The sequence below is a fragment of the Anguilla rostrata genome, chromosome 7 (genome assembly GCF_018555375.3).
Source record: "Anguilla rostrata isolate EN2019 chromosome 7, ASM1855537v3, whole genome shotgun sequence".
Taxonomy (NCBI): domain Eukaryota; kingdom Metazoa; phylum Chordata; class Actinopteri; order Anguilliformes; family Anguillidae; genus Anguilla; species Anguilla rostrata.
Genome location: NC_057939.1, coordinates 45,197,222 through 45,216,790, shown reverse-complemented (window position 1 = coordinate 45,216,790; position 19,569 = coordinate 45,197,222). Strand labels below are relative to the sequence as shown.

The 19,569-nt window shown below is 45.6% G+C and overlaps 1 protein-coding gene across 2 annotated transcripts in view; it reads left to right on the top strand.

The window, feature by feature from the left end:
* LOC135259821 (FHF complex subunit HOOK-interacting protein 1A-like) overlaps positions 1-18,952 on the top strand; it is a 31,511-nt gene extending 12,559 nt beyond the window's left edge. The window contains exons 2-13 of one of the 2 annotated variants that reach the window (XM_064344589.1): positions 885-985; positions 2,014-2,228; positions 3,976-4,620; positions 8,661-8,819; positions 9,138-9,224; positions 9,659-9,826; positions 10,524-10,603; positions 10,995-11,176; positions 12,264-13,187; positions 13,411-13,589; positions 14,227-14,347; positions 14,703-18,952. In XM_064344589.1, coding sequence (XP_064200659.1) covers positions 2,121-2,228; positions 3,976-4,620; positions 8,661-8,819; positions 9,138-9,224; positions 9,659-9,826; positions 10,524-10,603; positions 10,995-11,176; positions 12,264-13,187; positions 13,411-13,589; positions 14,227-14,347; positions 14,703-14,923 — 2,874 coding nt within the window. In that variant the 5' untranslated portion in view covers positions 885-985; positions 2,014-2,120 and the 3' untranslated portion in view covers positions 14,924-18,952. Of the gene's footprint in view, positions 1-575; positions 986-2,013; positions 2,229-3,975; positions 4,621-8,660; positions 8,820-9,137; positions 9,225-9,658; positions 9,827-10,523; positions 10,604-10,994; positions 11,177-12,263; positions 13,188-13,410; positions 13,590-14,226; positions 14,348-14,702 lie in introns of those variants that run through there. The other variant, XM_064344590.1, reaches the window with a different exon arrangement.
* The last annotated feature ends 617 nt before the right edge of the window (positions 18,953-19,569 follow it).

Below are 19,569 nucleotides of genomic sequence, written 5' to 3'. Positions count from 1 at the left end.
ATTCGCTGCAAGTAGCCTATGTTTGGAAAACATCTCTCGTTTGTCCATAGAGAAACATAGGCATGCTGTACATGTCATTGTTAATTAACGGCCGTGAGCTTCAGACTCCGTTCTGTGAAGGATCTTAGAGGATTCCCCTCTCAGCTGAGAGGACACAGGGGATTCTCCGGTGCCTCTGCTGTAATGGAGTTTGACGGGTTTCCCATGGTGCCGTGCGGCGCGGTGTCAGAGGGCAGGGGGGCGTGACAGGAGAGAGAGGCCCATGAATAACATTACAGCGGTAGAGTGTGCCAAACAGGGCCCCCGGGGGGGGAGGGGGGGGGTCACAGACAGCTCCGAACTCACAGAGGATGAGAGAAATCTAATGGACCTGTTACTTTCTGGTCTCTCGGCGACATGATGTCTCACTCCGTGGAACGTTGTCCTGCTCTGACCGGTAGGACATTTATTCAGCTTGTCACCTGGAGGTACTCTGCAGGATAAAAAGTACGTGAGAACCTGCGAACTCTGAGCAGAAATTATTCAGGCTGACAGAGCCACTGCGCTGACTTCAGTAATTGGAGTGGACAGCAATGTTCTTGCCCTTTGCAGTGCCACTATTTGCACTCCATTGTGGGAAAGGTGTGATTAATAAGAGACTGTTCATATCTGTCTGAGTGGTTTACCCATAAGAAAGGCTCTCTTGCTCGCCTCTGGTTTCCTCTTACTCATGTTACAGCTGAAAGCGCACTGAGAGCCTGTGGTTTGTGTTTGGAAATGGCACACTGCTTATTTCCACCCCCAGTTCCAGAAGTCAGAGAAGTCACGGAGCAGCCGTTGTGAAAAGGGTTCAGTGAGTGTTTCCCCGTGAGCTTCATCTGAAAGTTTACTTTCTTTCTCCGCAGGGATTGGTCCATCCGACTCTCGGAGAACGCAGACCTCATTGTGATGGTACACCTCGCAGAGTCAGGAAGCGCTGTCTAGATTGGACGATGGTCCAGGAAAGGTAGGAATTTTAATGATGCGTAAACGGTGTCCCAGAACTGCCGTGCCCATTCTCGTGAGATTGTTCAGGTCGGCTGTTTTCAAATGTAAAACAGATGTCAATATTTTAAGCTAACGTTTTTTTGTCCTCTTGCCTGGCAGTCATAATTACATGCGTCCTCTTTAATGTGAGTAATTTGAACCGTTTCACACGGAAGAAGCACTGGTCTGATTGGCTAAGGACTACCCTGTAAATCACATGACTCACAAAGACTGTGTATTCTCATTGGACTGCCATTGGCAGCTGCAACAGCATGCTGTTCTCGTGGCATGCTGGGCTGGTCCAGATTTTAAGTTTTTGTATAGTATGCAAGGACAAACTGAAATCTGAAAGGAAGGACATTGGAATGCAGCAGCATTTTAAGAATGGAGAAAGCCATTCTTGTGTTTCTTAAATCGTTTCACTGATACATTTAGAGTGCTGTGGTGATTTACCATGTGAGTTGAGCTGGAAAAGCACAGAAGATTTTGGGGAATTTTATGTCTCTTCGTAGAACTTTGAAATCCTGTGGGAAGTCTGCCTTAACTTTTATATCCTCGGTCAGTATTCAGAGATGAGAATTTCTCTGCCCAGTGGTGGTAATAAGGTTAATGGAAAAAAATGAAATGGTTTAAGTATTGTAAAGTTTTTTTTTTCTGGGCATGTGTCAGTTCAAAAGGTAAACAGTTTTTTTTAAATCTAGAGTAGACTATCATACGGGTGATTGGTTTGAAATTGAATGAACATGATTAGGCCAATGAAGATCAGCCTTGAGGCCATCAGAATTGTAATAATATTTAGTACCCTGCATCCTGGGTCTGTGTTTGGAAAGAAGGTGGAGGGAAAACAGAGAGAGAGGGAGGGAAAGAGGGAGGGAGCAAAATAACTTTTTTAGAGCACTTCAGAGTCACTCAGCCACATAGCCCTTTTGATTTAGGTGATATCCACTCCTGTTATGAGAGTCTCTTGTTTTTGGATCTGAAGTTGTGTGATGTCTGTGGTGTCCTCAGGTCTTTGGAGCTCGAACACACCCCCGCGGCCGCCCTGGGCCAGGGGCGAGAGTGACGACCCCACGTTCCCCCGCAGCATGGTGTAGCCGGAAAGCAGCGCAGTCAAGATGATGGCCTCCGTCATCGCCGGCGGCAACCGGGACCGGCAGTCGCCCATCCTGAGGGGGGTGGATCCAGAGACCTGCATGATCGTGTTCAAGAACCACTGGGCCCAGGTAACTGATTTCCTGTCAGTCAGACCACAGGCCACTCCAGCTGACCCAGGGGTGGAGGTTGTGTAACTAAGCCTTGCCTTTTTAGAGATATTCTGATTTCTCTGGACTGTGCTGTTCGTCCATCTTTCACTCTCATAATAATTGGCAGAAGGCCTACTGTCAAATTTTCACAGGGCTACTGTCTAGCAGTTGGCTTTGGAACACAAGCAGTTTGAAAGCTTTTCTTCATGCTCCTGAAAGAACAAACTTGGGCTTTGTTTGCCGAGCCGGACGGTTGAGTTTGGAGGCGGACTGCTGGGCTCTCTGAGGTTTAGCAGTGCTGAAGTGTGGAGAGAGGTGTGGGTGGAACTGCTGATTGGGCACCTTGCAAAAGGCTGCTCTCTGCTGGTGTGCAGATGTGCTTTAATCAGATGTTTTGAGGTAAATCCCGCATGTGTAGTGAAGGGGGTAGAGGCGGCTTTGAAGGAAATTCCTTTGCTTGCCGTGGGACGGGACCTTTAGTCCAGTTGGGGGTGGAGAGGATGCCACATTCCAGAATGTTCAGGAGGGGAGCTTGAGAGAGTGCTTTTTGCGAAGGGGAAGAAGACCATGCAGCAAGATAGCAAGAAAATGTATGATTTTTATGGCTCCGAAGTGGCACATTTATGTTTCCACTTGCTGCAATAGAGCATTTCATTTTGTAAATGTATTACAATCAGTTTGATCAAAATTGGATATATTTACTGTAAAGACAAATTAAGAGTTTGACATTTATCATCTGTTTGTCTCAAATGCATTACTGAAACAGAGAGAATGAAAAGCATACTTAGCTGAAAATAAGCAATATGAAATCACAACCATGGCTAACTTTGTTTGCTGAGCAAGATTTTGTACCAATATTTTCCCAAATGAATTAGGATATTGTGGTTATGTGTTGCCTCATTAAAAACAACAGGGTGCTTCTTGAGGACCTAAATTTCTGTCACTTGTCAGTCACTGATAGTTTTTCTCATGGACTACTTCCTACATTAAATCCATCAGTAAATCACAGACATTAGTGTGGTGTTCTCAACGCTTCCCTTCTTAAAAATTACCATCCAGCTTTTCATAGCACTCTAAATCACATTTCAAAAGGAATGGGGCCACCTGCTAGTCACTGACATTTAGCCAATCATTTGTTTAAGATAGCCAGTCTTAAGAAAGCCACTTAATCTTCAGTTTTCTGTTGGGAGGTCACATTGCTGAGGTGTCTAAGTGTCTCTCCACTTAAGTGGCACTGTGTTGCAGTAGAGAAGTGCATTTGGAGCCTGGAGATGTGCTTTTTGTGTTTATCTGGGTCTCAGTCGCAATTCTGTCTGTGCTTTCTGTGCAGTGAGTCTCTGTGCAGTGAGTCTGTAGTATCAGTGTGCTCCCTGTACAGTGAGTCTTTGGTATCAGTGTGCTCTCTGTACAGTGAGTCTGTGGTATCAGTGTGTTCTCTGTACAGTGAGTCTGGTATCAGTGTGCTCTCTGTACAGTGAGTCTGTGGTATCAGTGTGCTCTGTGTGCAGTGAGTCTGTAGTATCAGTGTGTTCTCTGTACAGTGAGTCTGTGGTATTAGTGTGCTCTGTGTGCAGTGAGTCTCTGGTATCAGTGTGCTCGCTGTACAGTGAGTCTGTGGTATCAGTGTGTCCTCTGTACAGTGAGTCTGTAGTATCAGTGTGCTCTCTGTATAGTGAATCTGTGGGCTCTCTATGCAGTGAGTTTAGCTCAGTGTTCTTCTCCTCAGGTGGTGAAGATCCTGGAGAAGCACGACCCACTGCGCAGCGGGATGGGGTTCGGCGGGGGGATGCGTTTCGGGCCCATCCCGGGCGACGAGGCCAGCGCGGTGCAGAACTACGTGGAGCACATGCTCTTCCTCCTGATGGAGGAGGACAGCGGGCAGGCGGGCGCCATGGGCCCCATCCTGGAGTTCGTGGTGACGGAGAACGTGATGGAGCAGCTCTTCCTCTGGAGCCTGAGGCGGGAGTTCACCGACGACATGAAGGTGGAGCAGCTCAAGATGTACGAGATGCTGGTGGGCCAGTCCCGGCAGCCCCTCCTGCACCACAAGCCCATCCTGCGGCCCCTCATGATGCTCCTGGGCTCCTGCGCCGGGGCCGGGGCCCCCGCCGTGGAGGCCGAGCTGGTGCTCCTGCTCAACCAGCTCTGCTCCATCCTGGCCAAGGACCCCTCGGTCCTGGAGCTCTTCTTCCACACCAGCGAGGACCAGGGCGCCGCCAACTTCCTCATCTTCTCCCTGCTCATCCCCTTCACCCACCGCGAGGGCCGGGTGGGGCGGCAGGCGCGAGAAGCCCTCCTCTTCATCATGGCCCTATCGGCCGAAAACCAGGTGGTGGCCAAGCACATCGTGGAGAACACCTACTTCTGCCCGGTGAGTCCCTGTTCTTTCACTCTCTCTCCCTCCCCCCTGCTCTAACCCTTTTCTCCAGTCTCCCCCTTCCTTCTGTCTCTTTTCCTCTTTGTCGCTGTCCCCCCTTCTCTCACCCTCTCCTCCCCCTCTCTCTCTTTTTCTCTCCACTCTCTCCTCTCTCTTGCTCCCCCCCCCACTCTCTCTCTGTCAATGTTTCAACCTCCATTCTAACAAGAAAAACACTGATTTAACGTACATTGCTACCCTGGTAGTACGTTAATACACTGGTATTAAAGTACATTACTGTCAACACTCTCCCAGCAGCAGTTTCTGCAGTTCAGAGGACTGCATTGTGGACAATTGCTTTTGTAACACCGCAAGATATTAAGCATTGATCTAGTTCTGCTGTTGTTTTTCAGTTTTTTTTTTGTGAAACGTTTTTTTTTTTACTCAGTTGCATCGTATGCAGTCACATGACCTCAAAATGTTACAAATGGAATCTTTTTTAAGTTAAACACTTTTGTAATACCAAAGAGCGTTAAAAAAAAAAAAAAGTCATCCATATTGCCTCACCCGTAGTGTTATCTTCACTTTATGTGTTACCCTTCAGGTTCTGCTGTGTTTTCACAATACTGCTTTCAATCGTCAAGCGAGTCTCGCAGCAGGGAACTCTAAGATTCTTCAGTAATTACTCGTGAAATATGGCAACACACTGTTCTCTTCTCAGTGTGATGCTCTTGACTGATAATTACAAATCAATATCTGCTGCACTGGATCACACACTAGTCTGGAAGTATGGAACGCACTAGTTCTCTTTGAGTTTCGTCAGTTTGAATTGGTTGTTAGAAGTGCCCATTTTCATCTGTACATTTACTTCACTGATTTTTCCTTATATTTTACAATTAATTGTTATGATATGTTTGGTTATAAAGGCTGTGTTTTCCCTGTGTACTCGATCAAATTTGTATGCAGATCTTTGTGGAGAAAGAGAAATTCACACACAGTAATACTACTGCAATGCAAAATGGAATAAAACACAGCTTGGAGCGTGAAGAATGAGTGCAGACATTGAAATATCACTTTATAATTGAACCAACCGGTTAATAAATTTCAAGTCTCGCCGTGGATCTGGCGTTAATTGCTAATAGAGAGGTGAAAGTAAATTCCACTCTGATGTGGCGTGGTAAATTTAGTCTCCTTGGCACCATAAGGAGGGACTCGCTTTCTGTTTATGGGACGGGAGCTGATGAAGAGGCCAAATTACTTCAGTGAAAAACAAACTGCTGGAGGCCAATAGTTCTTACAGTAAGTGGTTGCCACTGTGACATAATTCATCTAATCAGGCCCTGCTTGTTGTCAATATGAGAGTGTCTTCACACAATTAGCCTGCTTGTCTGTCCAAGGACTTGTTTGTAGCTATAAGTCATAGTCGTCTTCCCTGGTACAAACTGCAGATACTTGGAAATTTGCACTTATTGTGTCACCAGTAATTCTGGTTTTGGAACTTCAGCAGAATTGGTTAAGACCCAGCTTGCCTCTGTGGAATCAAAGTCAAGACAATGCAGGAACTCACCAACATAGCAAACACCTTTGCGGTAGGGCAACCTACAACACACTGGTCGTCTGACCAGCCTTAAATACCCTTTGAGGCCTTGACTTGGCACCCATGTCCATCTTATCTGTGATGGCCTCTCTCTTTGTTCCAGAATGACGCGATTTGTTCATCAACAGCACACGCTGTTAGTCTTGCCCGATACCTTATGGCACCCCAGTGTCCACTCATTGCAGACATAGACCCATCTCACCCTGCCCTCTGACCTTCAGCCACACAATTTACAACCTATGACCAGGCATCACCTGCTATACTAAATCACTGATTGATACACCCATGTTTAACTATGCATGCAGAACAAACCTCCGAACCCATCATTTGCTAATTTGAAAGGGTAGGCAAAAGAGAGAGTGTGCCTTCTAAAAATAAGCAACAGTGCATTATTTTTCAAAAAGGTCAACCTGAAGATGTGTACATTGATGTGGATTAGTTATGTGATGTGTTTTGCCACTTCCTCTGAAACATCTCAACATCTAGTACTGCTGAAGGGAAAACAGACATTGTACCGATGGGACCTCACACATCATCATTTAGAGAGGCCACTACCTGTAACGTGATGAGTGAGGGAGATATGGCTTAGCTGATTATGTCTTATGTAATGGCCGTTAATGTGATTAAGCCACATGGGAGAAAACAGCCCAACGCTGCAGAATTACTGGCCTGGTGTCTGTTTCCCGCAATAGAGGTGACTGCAGGTGTAAAAGCTCTGTGCAGGTAAAGCACCTTGTATCCTCTATTCAGGGTAGTTACCGACACACCCAACTCTCTGGTTTTCCAAAATAATCCAACGCACACGTTCCGTCTTGCTTTCTGTGTTATGTTATGTTATTTGCATTTTACTGCTTGCCGAGCAGATGCTAATTCAGGATCTTGTGACGGCATTATTTACAAAGCATGTGATCCATTTACACTGCAGGCTGTTTACTGAATGTGTTAATCAAATCTGACGCTTGGGTTACAGGCCCAGCTCCTTAAGCAGAGCCAGTTCAGCCCCGCAGTTCAGCTCTGTCTGGGTTTCACTGTACTGCACTTCTGCAGGGGTTTCTGCTGTTTGATATGATTCTACAATCTTCTCCCTTCCAGCGTTAATAAAGATTATTAGATTAGAGCCCAGCTGAAATCGGGGCTAAAGCGGTATGAGGGCTTTTAGCAGGCTGTCCGGAGAGAATATTTCTACTTGTGCTGAGCATTTCAGTGCAATCAGATTGAGCATTTCATTTTGTTAGCTCGAGGATTTCAGTATGCTGAGAGAAAGTAGCTCTCCAGGTTAGTTGCTGATTTAATACCTTATCTCAGCTCGTCACTGAATACCAGTGAAACCAAGAAAGAAATCACATAAGGTCCAGTGGACGCTACAGTAACCAGTGCGAGAGTACCATTATATCTCCCTCCATAGTATTAAGGCTTAACACGGGCAGCTTACATTATTTACAGGTTTTTACAGTATATTCCCAGGTTGTGGGCTTGAAAAAAAAACCACTTTGACCTAACATGATTTTCTAAATATATTTGGCCAATGTATTTCCCTCCTGGGGGTATCCTTTCCTCCCCCTTCCCCCGTCCTTGGTCAGATATTTCGCGACAGGCCTCAGTGTAAATCCAGGCCAGGCAGGAGCGGAGCTGACCTCATTCGAGCGAGGCGGATTAAGGAGAGATGTTCGCTGATTGGAAAACGCTTCGGCGCCGAGCTCCCTGCTCGTCCCACAATGCTGTTGTTCTCGTTGTTTTGGCGGTAATGGCGGCCGCCTCTTACATAATCAGGGGAGGGTAGTGTGGTAGTAGCTGTAGGTCTCCTGTGTGACCGGCAGTGGTTGGGGGGGAATTGCAAACTGAGAGATTTAGGAAAGGGGCACTGTTCTGCAGCAGCAGGTCATGTGATTGCCTGCTTCTCTGTTTCTCGCCCGTTGATCCATGTTCTTCCCTGTATCATTTTTTTCTACAGGATACACACTGACAGTGTGTTATGTTCAAATGCTTCCTGCTCCCACTAGATTCCTGTATGTAGCTTCGGGGAGGCTAATAGCAGATTAATCCACTGTCAATGTAGAAGTACTTCCAAAGTAGTGTCATCAACAGTAGAAGTGGTTTTCATTTCCTCCTAAGCCACCCAGCAATTCATTTTTGTCCCCTGTAGAGGACACGTGTCTCTGGTCTTAATCTCAAGAACCATATATTCTACTGTGATGAAATCTACACTGCAGGGGACATTCAATAAAATCGGCTGTGTGCTCTGTTGTCAATATACCTGTGCATGTCAATGACCCATACATGGGTCAGCATGGTCACAGTGATCAATGCTGGTTTGATTCTGTGTCTCTGTGTGTGTGTATGTATGTCCCTGTCTGTGTGTGTGTGTGTGTGTGTGTGTGTGTGTGTATGTGTGTCCCTGTCTGTGTGTGTGTGTGTGTGTGTGTTGTGTGTGTGTGTGTGTGTGTGTGTGTGTGTCCAGGTGCTGGCGACAGGGCTGAGCGGTCTGTACTCGTCCCTGCCCACCAGGCTGGCAGTGCGGGGTGAGGACTGGCACTGCCTCCAGGTGGAAGACTGGCAGCAGATTCCCGCTCTGGTGCAGTTCCTCAACTCCCTGGAGTTCTGCAGCACTGTCATCCAGGTGAGGATCGACCAATCAGCACGGGCTCCAGGCCTCATCCTCCAGACCCGAGTGGCTCCTAAAGCTCCCCCTTTCAGGAGCCTTTGGCTGCCTTCCCTGGGTCCATCTGCAGTTTAATGCAGCAGAAACGGTTTACCACTTTTTACCACTAGAGGGCCGGAAAAAGTTGTAACAGCTATCAGAGCATGTCCCAGTTTTCTCATAAAAAAGGATTTTCTTTTATCACCACAGAAAGAGAATCTGAAATCGCCTGGTTATGCTTATGGATGCCGCATTCACCGGTGTGTAGAGATTCACAACCCTTCCGTGTGTTCCCAGGTAGCCCATTCCTCGATCAAAAACCAGCTGGTGGGGTACATTTATAACGGATTCCTTGTGCCTGTACTGGCCCCGGCTCTGCACAAGGTCAGTCTGCAATCGCTGGTCTCAGCTGCTGATTAGGCCCAAAAAGCTCAAAACGATGATGGACCCGAATGGACAATCAGACTATAAGTTTCTATACACACACACACACGTACACGCACGCACACACAGTGGCACACTTATCACACTATGGTGCTGGGAAAAACAGCATTTGCACATTTACTAAGCTCAGGACATACGGTATCTTTTTCATGCATTAAACTAAAACAGCCTGCTTACCCGTTAGTAGGAGCAGAATAATGTATTGGCAGTGAAAAGCTTTTCTGAGCAAGCAAAGAAGCTGGGTCCATTGCGGTTCAGTCAGCAATGCAAGCGAGTGTACAATGTGCTGAGTAAGCTAGCTTCATTAGCTAAGCTCCAGAGCGCTGTGCTCTGTTCTGCTGACCGCTCACCGCCCGTGCCCTCATGTGCCCCAGCTGACGGTGGAGGAGGTAATGACCACCACGGCGTACCTGGACCTCTTCCTGCGCAGCGTGACCGAGCCCGCCCTGCTGCAGACCTTCCTCAGCTTCGTCCTGCTGCACCGGCACGAGAACGTGCACATCCTGGACACGCTGGTCAGCCGCATCAACACCCCCTTCCAGGTCGGTCGCCAAGGGGAGGGGTCCGGTAGCCATGACGCCAGTGTTCATGACTATCGCTGCAAAGAACATTGCAGTCATAGCATACCCATCTAATACACTTGCACTATTCCTGGGTAGAGATAGGGATTTAGTATTACTGAATGACTCAAGTAAAGGTGTCATTAATAATTTAGCCCTTTAAATAATTCAGCAGCTGATGATTTGGCATCGAGTTTTAATGTTTAAGATGGGCTTGGGAAAATTTATTGAACGATGAACAAGCTTCAGGCAGCTCTACCAAATGTGTTTAAAGGCCAGATATTAACACAAAAAGATTGATTCAACAACATTATTTGCTTTTATATTATTGCAAACCCCTCTCCAGCTGCTGTTCCTTCGGGACTTAGTTTTAAGGACTTTTTTGACAGTTAATTAAAACCTAATTAAATGACGGCTCAACTGAAACAAAAAAACATGTTGGATCGTGAGTCCCCAGAACTGAAACATTGGAATTAAATGAGTCGTAATTTTATGAGTTGTTTGGCTTATGTTGTTAAAAGAATATGCAAAGGTACATCAAAGCTGTCCACACATCATAAAATGAACAAATTAAGGTTGTCAGTTAATTATTGATGACAATACTCCATCTTGCATGGACGTGCTGTGAATGGTGTTGTTGCATGAAGGTGAAATGTGAATGTGGGTCTGCTTATTACAGCTGGGCACCGTGTCATTGGCCCTGTTCCGCACTCTGATTGGTTTAAACTGCGAGGACGTGATGCTGCAGCTTGTCTTGAGGTGAGAATTTTCTTTTTCTCACAATTGCTGAGAAGAAAAGGAAAAGTCATGGAATATGGAAATATATTGAAATAAAATATTTTATCAATATATCACCACTCTTTACAATATGTGGGCAAATATACACTGTTTTATGCTTCAGATCTTGTAATATTTTACTAAGGGATATTCTGTTTCCAAAAGGGTCAGTCTCTTGCAAGAGCTGGAGGACCAGAATGTCTTTATGACATCATACATGGTGTGTGGAATTATTTTAGGAAGACAGGGATTGTGATTTACAGTGTGCTGTTTGTCTCTACACCTGTTCAGCTGAACTTTCCCCTCCTAACAAAGCCATCTGGGCCAGGTTCTCTTGGGTACGTGACTAATGGGATAAGCTCTGGTCCTCCAGGTACCTGATCCCCTGCAGTCACATGATGCTGAGCCAGCGCCGGGTGCTGCAGGAGAGGGACTGCTACTCCACGTCCGCCGCCAAAATCCTGAGCCTCTCCCCCTCCTGCTGCGCCCCGGAACTCCAGCTGGACCGCATCCACTGGTCGAAAAGCCCGGATGGCCCCCTCCCAGGAAATACGGGTACGCCCCTCACTGTTCCAATACGCAACACACTCTGTTCAAAGGGTGCATTTCGGATAGGGTTTCCCCGCAAAAAAACACGCTCCCTTAGCAACGGTCACGGTTGACCATGCTATAAAACATATGCACATTCAGGAGAACAAAATGAGGTGTAATTAAAGCGCTGCGATCTAATTAAAGTCACACTCACCTGTCTGCGTGAATCTAATGGATGTTGCAGTTTAGCTGAGCAAAGAGCTGGGACAATTCGTGCAATCTGTTTTAGCTCCCTAGCTAATTACCTGTTGGTAGTGGTTACACATTTAAATGGCTGACACTTTAAGCTGCTTTGATTATACCTCATAGGATAAAGCTAGCTGAAGTACCGTAGCTATACAGTGGAGTGTTGTGTGGGGTACTGGTTGCATGAGGGCATTTGAAGGTGGTAGTCCATCAGACTCCTGGGTTGTCATCTCAAAATTCTTTCATGCAACCAGTATTGACTTGATTGAACAAACTATGCTATGAAGCACGTTGCGACAAATTCTTTGTAAAGTGCGCTGTATAAATATAGTTGTAATTTGATTTGAGTGTAATTCTTCGAGAGAGAGGAGTTGGTTCTCCGTCATGGTGACCGGACTGATCCAAATGTGAGGCAGGCCCGGTTGTAAGGGTGTCACCGCAAATCCATGTGTTGCGTCCATGATAGTTTGCAATAACCTTTGCACACTATTTTCTCTAATTGGGGTAATATTTTATATTTTGCTTCTGTAACAGTTACGCTACACTTCAAAGTCAACGATTGTGCTTTCATTTTTAATCACATTCGAAAGGGTTTTGTCCACAGTGGATATGCTTTTTTATTTCTATAGGCTGATGGGGATTATGCAAAATGATAATCTACTTATAATGTCTTCTGCTGGTTGTAAAGCCTCTGTATTTACATAATTAGAGCAGTTATTTAAATGTTTATTACGGTTAAACAGCACTGTTTTGTGTGGAGTATCCTTTGGGTGGTTATGGACACTGGTATTATTGCACCGTGAATTTGTTTCTCTGGGTTCCCAGGTGTGGCATTCAGTGTGAGATAATTATATTTATATTTCAGGCACGGAGAAGCTGCACTCAGATGAGGATGGCTCTGGGTTCTCCTGTGTCATTGGGCCTGAGATTCTCACGGACGTTAGCTACCTTCGGTATCTGCATGATGCCCGTATCTGCATCACCGTCTGCGTCAAGGCGTGTCACGTGTGGTCAGCCCCGTACGACGGCGTGGACCCTCCCCCCGAACTTTGCCAGGGCAACCCCCTGGACGAGTCGGGAAAGCCGTCCAGGAGGACGCAGAGAGCCCGCCCCTCCTCGGACCTGGGCTCCTCCGGGGAGCAGGTCAACCACCTGGAGCTGGAGTGGGACGACAGTTACGATGCCGTCCTGCCCCCCGATGAGGAGACCAGGCCCCCAGTTCCTGCTGAGCCCCCAAAACACATCCAGGAGATGAGGAAGAACGCCATCATGCTCATCAAGGGCTCCTACATTGAGGAATCCGACTTCCAGGATGATGTACTGGTCTACAACCTCATCGCACAAAAGGACACCAGGGATTTAGTGGAACGCAGCCTGCCAAAGGCCCAGAGCACAGGGCCAGTTAAAGACCACCAGCAGGACGAGCGGCTGACTCAGGATCAGCCCACCCAGCCGCTAAGCAATGGTCTGAGCTCTCCACAGCACCCCCCAGTGGCGAAAGAGCAGAACAACAATGCCTTTGACCACAATTCCAAGCTGCACATTCGGGCAAGCCAGACCAGAGATGACTTCATGTCCCAGTACTACGAGCTCATCCGCGCTTTGGGGGCAGACCCAACCAGCCCGGTGAAAGGAGAGAGGCAGTTCCGTAAGCCAGTCAGCCCTGCGGAAGAGGACGAGGTGGACTTTACATCGTTCGACATCGACTCGCCAGAGCTAGAGAAAACTCCCTCGCCATTTGGGTCAAAAAACCAGAGCGGGACCTGGATTCAGGGCGTACCTTTCACAGGTGAGAAGTGGGTCCTCCGTTGACCTTCCCTCTATTCCACAAGCATTCACCAGTACACTTATGAATCATATTTATACAGCCTGAGCTGTAAAACTATGATGAATTACTGTCGCCGGGAGATGGTGCGAATATAAATGTGGGAAATATTGCTCAATGTAACATTTTCTCAGCTCTCTGGAGTAAAAAAAACTGAGACAGATATTTGTGTCCTCTTCCCCTACAGGGCCGTTCATCAGCGTGCTGCTGTCCCGGCTAGAGAACATGCTGGAAAACTCCATCCACGTGAACCTGCTTCTGACGGGCATCCTGGCGCAGCTAGCCGCGTACCCCCAGCCTCTGCTGCACTCCTACCTGCTCAACACCAACATGGTGCTGCAGCCGAGCGTTCGCTCGCTCTACCAGGTACTGAGCTGCCTCCTAATATGTGTGTGTGTGCGTGTGTGTGTGTGTGTGTTTGTGACTGTGTGAGTGTGTGTCCATGTACGTGTACGTGTGCGTGTTGGATTGTGTGTGTATTTGTGTTTATGTGTGTGTGTGTGCGTGCGTGCGTGTGCGTGTGTGTTCTGCATGTGCTCGCAGCTGCCAGAGCACAGATTTCCCCAGCAGGCACTGATTGGTCCCCCTGACCCCTGTCATTAACAGGGTGTGTTATTTCAGCAGATGCCTGTCAAATGAACACACCAGTAGAGAGAATGTAGAGACATGATTGGCACATCGGAGGTGGGCCCTCAAAACCTGCTGTTATGATAAATGGTTTCAGTCACACAGGCTGTCTGTTTACATAAGAGAAGCACACATCAACCCAATTAGCTGTTAGAACACAAGTACGTTCAAGCTAAAAAGTCATTTTCAGCACACCTTTGCTCTAAATGTTTAAAAAACAAACAAATTAACAAAAAAAAGATGACTGCTTCATCTTCCAGGTTATGAGCTGAATCTGCCAGCATAGTCATAGGCTCATGTGGCCCATTTATGGAAATGATTTTTTAAAATGTGAGGACGCTGGTGTGGGTGTAGCTCAATGGGATTCCCTGCGTAGGTTCTTGCGTCTGTGAAGAACCAGATCGAGCAGAGGGCTGCAGCGAAGAAAGACTTCCCAGAGCTGGTGAGGGGTGTGCGGCAGCACATGCTGGCCCGAGACGATGCCCTCCGCAGCCGAGGTGAGCTAGCGCTACTCGAACCTTGGGCCAGGAACCTTACTGTGGGGGCTGGGGCTCACAGCCACCAGAACCACCAAGAGAGTAGCTCATCCGTTTCTTAAATGAGCTATCAAGGGCCAGTTTTGAAGAGACAGATTCAAGCCTAGTCCTGGACTAAATATGATTTTGAATGGAGATTCTCCAGGACTAAACTTAGTCCAGGACTAAGCTCAATCTGTGGCTGGAAAACCGGCCCTAAATGTTTTTTATTTTAGTGGAAAACTGACTTTGTTCATTTCCAAAGGAAGCTCTAGGGCATTAGAACACTGTACATGTTTCTAGAATGTTCTGTGATCTGTTGTTTTTTTATTTGCAGAGGTGCTGCTCTCGAACGGAGACTGGCTTCCCAACGGACCGGAGGACAGGACGCCACTCGTCGGCAGCAGGGTCACGAAAAACCTGCCTCCCCCTCCCAAGATCCCTCCCCAGCTCCGGAACGGGGTGTTCGCCACGGTCCTCTTCGCGGAGTTCCTCAAAGAGCTGGCAGCCTTTGCTCAGGAGCACTCTATACTCACACACACGCACCAGGAGGACTAGAGCTCTAATCCGTGTGTGTGTGTGTGTGTGTGTGTGTGTGTGTGTGCGTGCGTGTGTGTCTCTGTTACTTTTACTTTTTAATCTCTGGATATCTGAATATTTTTTAAAAGACTTTTGAAATATATATTTTTTATCTCATGTTCCTGGCACTACTTGATTACAAAGATACCTCTTTGGTGAACTTCTATTTTCTGTCTTCAAAAAGTTTTTTTTCAATTATATTTTTATTTGATTTTCACAAGGTTAAAATAAGATCACTGTAGACCAGCAGTTGTGTTCAGTTCCTCAGCACATAAAGGAACAAGGCAAGGCAAGTGGGGAGGAACTAAAAGATTTTTAAACACAATATATAAAATTCAGTTATCTATGGCAAATGGAAGACAATGTTTAAGGTATCATTCCGTATCACACATTACATAGTTCATGCGGGTTTTCAGATTTTAAAAAGGGATTTATATTGGGTGAATGTCCTTCCTTGAACTGTCTAGACCACTCCTGTCCAAATGCACCAGGTCAGGAAAAGCCATTATTCAACACTACCCTTAAAACTGTTTCGGGTTTTTCCTCATTTTTTGAGTGCATTTAATTATTATGCATTATACAAGCACAAGAGCACAAGTGTCAATGTATTGCTTCTTATTCACTACAGATGAGCCAGGGGATAAGGCAGGTTGCATCAAAATAAATCCTGTTGAGAATGTGATCTCAACCTAATGAAAATACTGTTTCTCAAGATCACTTCTGTTAGTATTTTCACAACTAGTAATAAAGCGCGTTTACAAAAAAATTCAGAGCCTTCCGTAGGGTAATAACTGCTGCAAATCCTCAAAGTTTTTGATTTCCAGAATATTCACTGTGCAGCAGTAGTAGGTCAAAGTGATCTGTGTTGTCAACAATGCCCCCTGTTACACAGGGTTAAATGCTCAGTGCTCTACAATGACTTTGGAAAGCCCTTTAAAATGTTACGGAACAGTGAAATAGTCAACAATCCTCCTGCAAAGAATCCCTTTATTGCAATTAATCTGATCACATGCTTTCAGTTTTTTTTTCAGCAAATCTGTATTTGTTAGTAATACCACAGGTTTGATGACCAAAGAAGTGGTTAAAGGTCTGAGGCCTCAGTATTTAATTAAAGTAATCTCTTTAATCACTTAGTTATACGTGAAATCTTCCTGATTGTCAATGCCGGGAACGTGAAGCTTGTTATGCTACGATTGACACGAAACAGACTCATTTTTAGATTCTGCTATAAATCTGTGGCCTTACACTTTTTGAGCGGTGGCGCTCACATGCTCAAGGTCAAGGTTGATAACATATTTATCCAGCACAGCGTATGAACAGCAGCGCCTAGCCCCCTGAGCATCGATTGTATAATCCTAAGTAATCGATGACGGTAACGCGATCAAAGGCATGTCTTTGTGCGGTATGATTCAAACGTGGAACAAGCGCTCTCTTAACTCACGTTTAACCCTTAAGACCCGTGGGATGCCCTGACTGTTTTGTTTACCGGTATCTTTCTTCCGGATTGCTGGATTTACTCAATGTGGACTAACTGGTCTGGAATTCGCCAGGGGGCAACTATTGCACAACGGTTTCGTGGCTGTCGTGGTCGTGTGAGAATCCTTGTGTCATTCACAGTCATAGCCTGGGAAACTGGGGAAGGGTAGTAGAACTTGTCAGTCTGTTCATAGCCAAGTTGAGAAAGCTGGGAATTGTATTTTTAGCCAAGAGTCACACCTTCACCTTTCAGAGTGTTGTTGGATCTTAGGAACTTAAAATAATTTGGGAATTGCTTTAATACAGCAGACTGGAACTTTATTGAGACAATGGGCCTCATTCACAAAACTTTTCTTAAATGATTCTTATTTTTGTTTTTAACGATGTTCCAATGAAAAACCAATATGGGATTCATGACACATGTGCAGACCTTTGTTTTTGTGCGTATCCCAGGTGTATGAGACGATAAATGCTGACTGTTAATTCTATGTGCAATCCTGTTTATGTGATTTGCATAAGGAAACAGCCTTGAGCAAATACAGTTACAGAAAAACAATGATGAATGACGAAATGTTCTTGGAAATGTTCTTACACACAGTTTACGATCAAATGTGATTGTATGCATGTTTCGTGAATGAGGTGAATGTACCCAGTACTGCAATGAAGCTTTCACTCCTGAGGGTGTCCTGAAGAAGTGTACATAATATTCAAATGTGTGTCCCCTGTCAAAACTTGTAACTAGTAAATCAAGGTTGTCATTATCCCTGAAAACCTCAAAGACAAAATTTATCTTTAATATCCTATGGGTTCAAAGGCTACTGCTTATAATAAGTGTTCGATTTCATGTCAGAAAAAGGGTTTGTGATCAGGTTTCAAACTCCAAAATCGGCATTGTAATTGGTGGGATTTATAAATACCGTGTAAATGTTTGAACAACCCTGTTGTCCGTTATCTGAAGCTCTACTTTGTCGTTTCACCACAGGGAGCTATTTTCTGTGCTCCTTGATATCTAGCGTAGCTCTCAATGGCTGAATGTGAGTTGCACCAGGCTAGCGAAGGGCTCCGTCTCCATGTCTACCAAAGGTGGCGCTTTCCTGTGCATGGAGCGAGCAGCCGCCTTTCACCCCACCCTTTCATTCTGCCAGCTGTAAAAAAAATTGGGGTGAGGGTGGGGGTGGGGGGAGAGGGCTCAGTCAGTCTGTCAGAGTGGCTCGGGTAACCTCGGGAAAGCTGCGCAAGTTGAGCTTTGGAAAATGGCGATTTTTTTTTTTTTAAAGAAAAGTTAAAACGTCTTCTCTTGTTTTTGCCTCTGCGGTGTCATACTATATTTTAAAGCCTTAATTCAGTGCCGCTTGCACTTGTGTATATTAGTTTGAAGGAAAAGATTCTATGCAAGTTAGAATAAATATGAAAAATGAACATTTTCTCAGATGGGGAGGGGGTAAAATGGTATTTTTATTTTCCTTGAGAGCAATAATATTTTTATGTGTGTTTTTACATGGAATTTGCACTATGAAAATGTTTGATTTCCTTCTTCCTCTACGTTTGTCACGCATAAGCATGTAAGAATTCTGTTGGGAAAGAGGACCCCTGACGAAACTTGGGAATTCCAACAAACACACAGAAATATTTTCAGCAGCGGTGTTTATGGGAGATGGAGTTCAGAGGTAGAGGTGTACTGCGGGTCAGGGGATAATATTGCAATAACTCTGTACTTCTCTGTCCATCAGTTTCTCTGTAGTGCTGTGCCTGATGAACTTACCCCAGGCCAGAGCAACAGGTGTCCAGCTTCTACCAGTACACCCCACACATGGCTATCAACGGAGATGCCCTGATTGGGTCAAATTTGTTGCCTTGATTATAATGGAAATATATATTTATAACTGTATTATCTTTAATGTCAATTTCATAATTGAAGAAGATATACTTTGCAACTACAAGGGCGTGCCGCTATTGAATTGATTGGTAGGGCATCGTTATCACAATTTTAATGATGAAAGTTGTGCCTAAATTTGGGTGAACTTATTTCCTCTTGCTGCCTACTGTCCACTCTCTCCTGAGGATGAAGTTTGTTGCAGTCAGGTTGGTTTCTGTACAACTTCCAGCCACCCAGGAAAGTAGAGTACATAAACCAGGGGCTGGAGAAAGAGAAGACTGCTTACGTGGTGCATGTTGTCCTGTGCTCCTTTGACAAGGTGTCTTTCATTCTTTTCTCTGTTTGTGGTGAACAGTGAGATCACTTCCTGTACATGCCTGTCTGCTCATTTGAAAATGGATGCTTCCGCAAGCAAATGGCAGTGTTCGCCTTGAAACAAAGTTTCTGAGGACTTAACGGAAGCGGACGAGATTCCTCCCAAAGAGTTCTACTTCCTCTCTCCTCTGCAGTCTCACAAATACGTATTTTTGACAGTGATAAACCGAGAACTCCTCGGATTCCTTTTTCATGTTCCTAATGTTCCTAGTTTGTAACTTGGCACAGGTGCTTGCATAGTGAGTGATTTCTTGATCAATAAAGTTATTTTATGTTTTACATCCTTATGGCCTGTAGACTCTTCATTGGACTCGAAGATACAAATAGCCCTGTGTATACTACATGGTCAAATGTATGTTAGCTATTGGATAACTGTATGTGTTGGGGAATTATGGGTACATAAAACTGTTGTAATTCATACCATGTAATTCATGCCTGCAACATGACAACAGAAAATTATACAGGCCCTGGAAATCAAAGTGCAACATACTTGCCTCCTATGTTATTCATGGTTGTACTGCAGTATGTACATATCTTGGCCACAAGGTGGTGCTCTGCAACCAGTTCCATTCTTGCTGCAATCAATGTCATGTGCGTGCAGTCTGCATTGAGTGATAATTTGCTTGATCTGTGTGCTGCAACGTCCCAAAACAAGAAATAATATCTGTGTTTGTGTTATGCTCCGTTCTGTGGAGTATGAACTGCGGAAGACAGCTGGGGCTTATCTGAAAACTCTAATTAGCGATGATGGAGAAGGCGTAGCCGCAATGCTATTGGGAGCCCGCCAGCAGAACTGCTCCTCCACAATGACAAACAATGACAGAGCGCCGAAGAAATAAGGATTCTGTTATGGATCCCTTTCTCGCACCCCTGGCACAACAAAGCAGCGAAATGAGGA